At 40.0% G+C, this 8,715-nt stretch overlaps 1 protein-coding gene across 1 annotated transcript in view; it reads right to left on the bottom strand.

Annotated features, from left to right (window-relative positions):
* Positions 1–1,756, bottom strand: part of LOC131884604 (methylcrotonoyl-CoA carboxylase subunit alpha, mitochondrial-like) — a gene marked incomplete in the record, with an annotated part of 3,022 nt that extends 1,266 nt beyond the window's left edge. The window contains 5 exon segments of the mRNA XM_059232438.1: positions 84–329; positions 406–646; positions 729–969; positions 1,039–1,180; positions 1,612–1,756. Of these exon segments, the coding sequence (XP_059088421.1) occupies positions 84–329; positions 406–646; positions 729–969; positions 1,039–1,180; positions 1,612–1,629 (888 nt within the window).
* Between the last annotated feature and the right edge of the window lie 6,959 nt (positions 1,757–8,715).

Below are 8,715 nucleotides of genomic sequence, written 5' to 3' on the forward strand. Positions count from 1 at the left end.
TCAACCTGCGACGAAAAGAGAAATCAAATGAAAGTCAAATGCCGGTGTTCTTTTTTTTCAGATACCCGGGTCCAAGTCCATACCTGCAACCGGGTGTTCATCTCCATGAAAAAGAAGTTGAAATCCTTATCCATGATAAACTCCACAGTTCCGGCTCCAACATAGTTCACGGCCTTGGCTGCCCGCACAGCCGCCTCGCCCAATTTCTTTCGGACTTCCCAAGTGATCCCCGGTCCAGGAGCCTCTTCGATAATCTTTTGATGTCGCCTTTGAACGGAGCAATCACGCTCAAACAAGTACACGTAATTTCCATGTTGATCTCCGAATACCTACGAACATCCAATGCGGTTCAGGTCGGCGTGCCATCTCCTATCCCTTCTCCTATCCACCCCCTGATTTACTCACCTGAACTTCAATATGCCTCGGGGTCTCCACGTACTTCTCCAAGAGCATCACCTCGTCACCGAAGGATTTCATGGCCTCGCGTTTGGCAGATTCCAATTGGGGCTCGAAATCGGCCTCCGTCATGGCAATTCGCATACCCTTGCCGCCACCGCCACGAACGGCCTTGATCATGACGGGAAACCCGATCTTTTGAGCCTCAGATCGGAGCTTGTCAGGCGATTGATCTTCGCCATGGTAACCTCTGTTCACGATAGAGGAGAGAGAAAATTTGATGGGTGGATTTAATTGACTTTGTCTTGCCAGAAGAATCTCGTATGCCTTACCCGATGATGGGCACTTTCGCCTCCTCCATGATGATCTTGGAGGTGGATTTGATGCCCATATCGCGGATGGCCGAGGCTGGAGGTCCCACAAAGATGATTCCGGACTTTTGGCACAAATCCGCGAACTCGACATTCTCAGACAGGAATCCATATCCTGGATGGATCGCTTGGGCACCCGTTTCTTTGGCCACTTGGATGATCTTATCTTGCCTTAGATAGGATTCTTGTGAGGCCGGGGGTCCTGATGTTCAATATTAAAAATCCTTTAAAGAGTTAGTTGATCGGGGACAGAGGTCAAATAAGTCGTTACCAATGCAGTGAACCTCGTCGGCCAATTGGGCGTGAAGGGCATGCTTGTCAGCCTCCGAGACCACGGCCACTGAGCGCAAACCCAAACGGCGAGATGTGCGCAAGATGCGGCACGCGATCTCGCCGCGATTCGCGATCAGTAACTAAAAACAAAAACGGACTGAGAATGAGCCAAGAGTTTTACCGATTACGTAGAAGGAAAGCATCTGGAGCAATCACATCAAGATTTTTCCAGACAGCAAATTTAGCTTTGATATGACATTCTAGAATTTCATATTCATTATCTGGTGGAACCAGAATTCTCGAAACTGGTAGATTAAAAACCTTTTTTTTTTTTACTTCATGTCATTTCAATCGACCTGAATATCATGAGACCATCCAACACTTTTAAGACTTGATGTAGTAGACACATGTATGTAACAATGAAAAGCTAACCAACCTAAAGGAAACTCCATGGCGAGTGTATCGAAATTAAGGGGGAACCTTCTTGGGGAAGTGGTTGGGAGGCGTCGGCGGCGGGATGGACGAGGAAGCAAGTGATTACGAAGGGAGAAAATTGTTCTGTTACTCGTACCTTGGAAATATGCGACATGAATATCGAGATATGGAAGGGCTTGGAGCAAAACACGGTCAGCACAGACCCAAGAAAATGGTCTTCAAATCTAAACAATCAACTAAGCTGACATCTAGTGGCCAATTTTTCAAACTCGTCGAAGAACGCAACTTTAGCTTAAAAGTGGTTTTCAAGATCACAGAACTAGTTCTGATGTTCCATTTGGTTCTTTCCCGAAACTATTATACATTCAATTGGAACAATCTTAAATGAACAAATCAGGCTTGTAGTTGTAATTGATTTGATTTACAGCGAAACCTATTGTTTCATAGATTAAGCCACTCTAGCACTTATAGATGGACAAGAAGAGTATGGCCAACATTGACAAGAAGGAAGGACAATACAGAGAGAGAAATAAATTCATAGAATTAATTAGGCAATCATCACATAGTTTAAGAATATGAATACCTCAATCAATTTCACATATCAAATACAATGTTGCCCATTCTGAGCATATGATTGTAGTTTACTCCAGAGCCACTATACTCTGAACTAAATGGAGTAAACTAGAGCTACTATAGTAGTGCTATTATAGTGGCTCTAGTTTACTCCATTTAGTTCAGAAGTTGTAACAATTTCTAATGATGCCTAATCAAAAAAGGTATGTATTTTCATCAACATAGTTTTGACTTTAGCACAAAAATGTGAAAAAAGATTTTGTAAGGCCACTTTGTTCCATTTAACTTCAGTTATGAAACAGTCAACACTTATCCACCATCACTTCCCCACCAATCTCCTCCTCAATTTTTTCTATATCATTTATGATTTGAAGTTTCAGTTTCAAATACTTCATCCAAATTCTCAAAACTACTATGCTGTCATGTAAAACACATTTAATTAGTAACCAATATTTTCCCATTGGTCTTCTACTTTCAATAGATGCTTGAAAACTTAGAAAATTTGTCATTTTCAAAGGGTCGCTAACTTTGCTTTCATATAAAAATCTACACTATCAATGGAAAATGAAATGATGGTTTTATTGTAAAACATTACTCATTCAACTAAAAGCAGTTTCATATTTATGTATGCAGTATTTGTAAAGATGCTAACTAACATGATACAGAAAGGTCGAAGTGTCTCTATTTTTGAAAAAGGCACAAAATAATCAACTTTTTGCCTTTTAGCCTTGAAAGTTGATTCATTCATCAAAAATGTGCTTGTGTTTGCAAAAATAAACTTTATGTGAACCCATAAATGTACTCTGTTATTGAGTCAAACAGAATTCCAACACTTTGTCTCTAGGATTGTTATAAACTGCATCATACAGTGGTTTGATCTGTTTTTCTAACCTAAACCATAAGGAAATATGAGTGTTTTAAAAGAAGGTTAACTATTACAAAAAACATTTGAACCTATGCACGGACTTCTAGAGATGTGGATTGCAAACAGAAGCAAAGCCTTCTTAGCTCGTAAACCATTCATCTTATTCCAAATGAGCACTACATGTGACCACAAAATCTGGTTGATTAGATGAACTTGGCCAGGTTTGAGCTCAAAACTTTGCTTCAGCAACTCAGGAGACATGGTCAAAGTTATGTTGTAAACTCTAAAAAAAAAAAATCGAATTTTTGGCTGCTCTTGTCAGGCTACATAAGCTTTTGACAACATAACTTTGAAATAATTCACTTTATAGGTAAAATGATGTAAAAATGACCTACCTTTAATTGAGGAGATCTACGTTTCTTATTTTATTACTTTGATTCAAAAAGATTTTTACACAGAATTTTTCCCTCAAAAACTGAAGGATGAAAAAGTTTATGCTACTTTTGTTTTGCAATGTTTCCATTTCTAGCCAGGAGTCCTTTATTTTGACTCTCTCTTCCTAAGAATGATTGCATTGATTGGCATTGAGATGTGTTTTACATTTTTCTATGGACTATACCTTCAGTTATCTATATACAATTGTCTGCTTCTTTGTCTGTTTGTTACATAGTCAGATGGCAACTCTCTTGCTTGGGCTGCCATCTGATGATGGGTGTCACAATTGAGGGGATATTCCTGCCTTGTTGTAGCAACCAACATTGATTATTACCGCACTCTTGGGAATGACTGCATGTTTGCCCATTTAAGTTGTTCAAGCTGCAACTCATGTTGTAATTCAAATATCATAAAGAAGCTTGGACTTGGCTAGCCAGGGATTGAAGCAAGATTTGCAAATTGTAAAGCATATGCTCTACAAATACAGTACCCCAGCAAGCCTAATTTATTATTGCACAATGATGACATTAAATTTGCAAACCATTTATTTTAATTCTCTTGGATCATGAATTCATACTCCTTCAAAATCTGAACCTCACCTTGAAGTCATAGATATGAGTCTGGTTTGATTCAACGTTTTATTAATTAATTCAAGACAAGCAGACATCTCTCAACTCAAACTATGACTCTACATGACTTACAAGAAATTTCATTCCCTTGTATTGTTTAAGAACCCAAAAATCCACCAAAAAAGAGAAAAAAACGCCTAAAAGTTTGTGAAAAAAACAAAAAGCGAGCAATTTTCACCCTGAAAACTACCAAAATATTCGAAAAACTTATCAACTAAACTCTCTTTTCATAACTTATTTGAAGTTTTAGGAACACATTATGAGTGGTTTTCATTAGGACTTGTTCTCATAATCTGAAAACAACTATTTTGACTTTTTTCTGACCCCTAGTCATCACTACATAGTAACTCTTAGCACACTTTAGACATAGTAGAGGCCCCTCCTGCCTCAGCTAAAAAGCAGGCACTGGACTGATCTGCCAGAGTAAGTGCCAGTGTCCAATGTATCAAGAAAACTTACCCGCCAAATTGCCTGATCTTGATCATAGTACCTCTTCACCACTTTTGGAAATAAAGTAAGAAATTGAAGACTTAGTTCCTTGCAATTGAGGAAGAGTCATTTTCATACTCTACCTGTTAAATGCCTTGGTTCAAATATATGTTTCAAAGTTATGATGTCAAAAATGTATGCAACTGACATCAAGCAGGTTGAATTTGTAAATTTCATGCTGTGATTGGTGCCTAACTTTGACCATATTTCCTGAGTAGCTCAAGCATAGCTCAATTAACTATGGCTTAGTGCACCAATTGGACTAGACATTGTGATCCTACTTAGTGATAATATTCAATGCAGTGAATGATTCAGGAAATGCCAAACTTTCATTTCTGTTTGCAGTCCACCTCTCTAGAAGTCCAACCTCTAGAGAAAAGACTTCCTCCTTTGGCAAGCTAAGTCCTGGAAGCAGACATATGGGAACCACACCAAGAGTGAATGCCATCACAGGCAGGACTGAATAATCTTTGCTCCCTATTGCTTTAGGGAGAGGCAATTAAACATTTGGACAGCAGGCTGAGGTACTAACCCATCTTGCCTTTCCTCTTTTCCTCAGGCTAGCTCCCCCTTAGGACCCTCATGTCTGAATCAATAAAAAAATCCCAGAAAATATCCACTAATTTGCTAAATGCATCAATGGCAAAGGTCCAATACTTCTAAAAGAGGAAGCATATGTTCGCTTGACCATTCCTTGATCACACAGTATGAAATTAAATGCCAAATTCGTTCAAAAATGATTCCGAACTTGTAATTTTAAATGAGCCACTTTTCATAAAAAACTGACTCTTTTAACGGTAGATGGCGATACCTTCGGAAATTGATGACGCCAACTTGAAAGCCCTTTTTGACCTGGTCCAATGCAACAAATGATTTTAGTTGAACCTGACACAAAATGCCAAACCTGGAGGCCTCAGAATGTTGTTGCGCCCAAACAACTCAACTCAAACAACAACAACGCCACTTGAGTGGGCAAGAGGGTGTCGGGCTGATCGACTTCTCTTGCCTTACGCAGTTTCAACCAAAGCAGACAAACGAGCCATCAACCCACTGGCTCCCCGAATTCGGAACTTGATTTTGAGAATCACGCAACTAAATGTGTTCAAAGCCGATCCCTATCGCACGCACCAGGCAGCCGCGAGGGAGGTAAAAAAAATCTCAGAAATCTCGTGAGTGTCGTTTCTCTGCCTAGCCCTCTAGGTTTGACCAAAAAGGCAACCATAGTTTGGTGAAGAAAAATCAGGGTTACTTTTAATGACCAACTTACAGATTTCCGATATTCCGCTAGTGATACCATATGCCGCTGAAAATGTAAATTGGTAGCCTTAGTCGCGTGATTATTCCCGTGATTTTTTATTTGATCTAATCATTAGTTGGGAATGATCACAAACCGGTTTATTGTACTGTTTAGCTAATAGAGTGGTCAGTCATCCGACATCCAGTGTCTAGAAAACTATGACACAAGAAGTGAATCTACTTGTACCTCTCTGCTCGTTGCACCGACACACTATTAAAGGAAGGATTATTCTTTTACCTGAGATTTTATTTGATCAGTTGTTTTTCAATCAAATCAACAGTAAGACTAAAATCCTTTTTAATCCATTAGCAACGAGGTTTCTGACGCGCCTTGAGTAAGTTTGACCAATCTGCTTTTAATTTACGTCCAAATTATTTGGGCGCCATTCAACACTCTTCTGAAAGTGAAGAATTTTTCAGGGAACCGAGCTGTCGCTGCCACTATCAACAAATTTTGACCAGCAAATATATCTCATAATTAGAGGTCTGTGCTTCAGTGAGGCTTGGCCATCAATCTAAACAAAAAAAAAATGTCCCCACATTCGATGTAGATGTACAAAGTGTAATTTGCTGGTGGATTCGCCATTACATCAATGTCAAGTTAAAAGCTCTTAAATTTAATGTGTGCATGAGAGACGCTTCCCAGAATCGGTTGACAGGTTCCCAAAATGTGTTCGAACTTCCCGCATTTTCCGTCTAGCATTGAGATTTAGTTTTGTGGCGTCCACGGCGTCCATCAGACACAAACAAACGAAAGAAACGAAAAATAAATACTTGGCCAATTTTTACTGGCCTTACAATTGATCCCCATCAGGTTCCAATTGGTCTAAAATTGAGCGAATATGAATTGTAAAACGTCAGTAGGATTTTTCAAGGGAAAATGAGGAAGTTGACTTCGTATGTTAACATAAATTTATCGTTTTCCCTTTAAATTGACGTCATTGACCTTTGGTACATTATGACAAAACTCCATCTCTGGTCTGAGTTGTAAACCCATGGCTCGTTATTTCTTTGTAGAACCCGAGTACAAGTTCGATGACACTTAATTTTCGTAAAATAACGCCAATTTTCTAATGTTCAGAGCCATAAAATGCAATAAATGTATGTTTTATGTAGTCAAAAGGTGACCAAAACTTTAGACGAATGTTTGTTCCGGTTTAAACGATATTTCCTCATTTCATCAGAGGAAATCCTACGAAGTAAATTTCAAGCTTGAATATAGATATTCAAGAATAATACCTTGTGAATTTTCTTGTCTCATGAAGATAGGAAGAATCAAATTGATATTAGATAGAAATATCCAAACAGCGATTTGAAATTGAGACCAAAGTGATGGTTCTTTCATGGAAGCTTTTCTCATCTCGTCTTTTTCCAAATCTTACTATCTTGGGTAATTCCCAAATTCGTAGGCTTTACGATGCATTTGTAGAAGGTGGGTGACTCTGCTTTCGAGTTATCCAGACACCCTGAGTAGGGTTGCCAGACTGGTATGTTGACGTCAAATCGAATAAAAGTGGCTTATTTTCTTCGCATTTCTTAGCTTGCTTCCGGTAGGAATAAATTCCTGTGTAAATGAATGATATTGTTCAAAGAAAATCAATACTGTCTAGAGAGAGATAGACAAGGAGTTTCAGAATGATGGAATGAAAATTTCATGCTTTCGAGCCACATTCGAGAGTAGATAGTATATGAGAGTTCCAACCTCATTTTTTCTCTATTTTGTGACCGACACCTATATCTCTCATTTTATCCCATCAAAATCCATTTTATCCTCCTTTTCCACTTCACCCCCCAAAATCTCCCCATTTTCCCCATTTTTTTCAACAAGTAAAACACTAAGTTTGTGTCACCTCAATTTCATTTATTTCAGACCAAAAACACATTTTACACAAAGTAAATTTCTCACATTTTGTCCCAACACCTTGAATTTATTGGGTATAAAAGGTAAATAAAGTATGCAAAATATACAGGGTATATTTTATGTATGAAGTTTATTTTGAGTGAAAAGAGTCTGCTTGAAGTAGACCCATGAAGAAGAGTTCTACCTTTTAAGTCTGCTCGAAGCAGACTGTGGAATAGATGTCTACCTTGGGTCTGGCTCCAGCAGGCTTTGAAACAGAATTTCACTTTCAAACTTTCGACCCAAAACCGAACCGACCAAAAGAGTTAAAACCGCACATGCTTAGTTACGCTAAAAGTTGTATCTTTATTCGTTTCTTTATCAATTTAGTATTTGTTTTTACTGCTCAATATTACTGTTGTCTGGTGCCAGACTGGCTTCCTGGATACTGCCGGAAGACTCCTCTTCGGAGTCTCCTCGATCCCCTCTTTAGACCTATTATCATATTTAGCACCTTGATTTTAGCCCTTGTAGGAAACGTGGAAGTCGTGAAATGTCAGTCAATCCATTCAAAACCAAAGTCAATTCGGTTGACTCTCTCTCTACCTCATGAAGGCTTTTCCGATGGCCAAGAACATCCCACCATAAAAATCCTAAGGGAAAAAGGCAACACCGACGAAAAGGCGGCATGGGCTCGATTCCGTGTCGGAACTGGCCACTGATCTCTATTCGATGTGTAGCAATGCTCGGCAACCCTGGACCGGCTGAGCAGCCAGGAGGCTCACTTGACCCACCCCGACCCACATCCCATTTGAGCCCCAAAATCAGACTCAGCCTGGGCTGCCGGATCATCCAGGCCAGCCCGAAAATCTGCCCCCTTGGCGGAGGGCGGGAGTGTGGCTCAGGGCCTGCGTGCCTGTGCGTGCCTGTGCGTGCCTGTGTGGTGGTGGCCGATGGAGAGATTCGGCCGGGGCTGAGGAAGGAAGCTGACGAAGCTGTTGAAGCTGGTGAGAGGAGGGTGAACAAGCTCAAGAGGCTGAGGCTCAGGGATGGCACGGGATGGCATGGGATGGCATGGGCGAGCTGAGCGAGTCGCAAGTTGGGAGGCCCGCA

This window comes from Tigriopus californicus, chromosome 8 (genome assembly GCF_007210705.1).
Source record: "Tigriopus californicus strain San Diego chromosome 8, Tcal_SD_v2.1, whole genome shotgun sequence".
Classification (NCBI taxonomy): Eukaryota; Metazoa; Arthropoda; class Copepoda; order Harpacticoida; family Harpacticidae; genus Tigriopus; species Tigriopus californicus.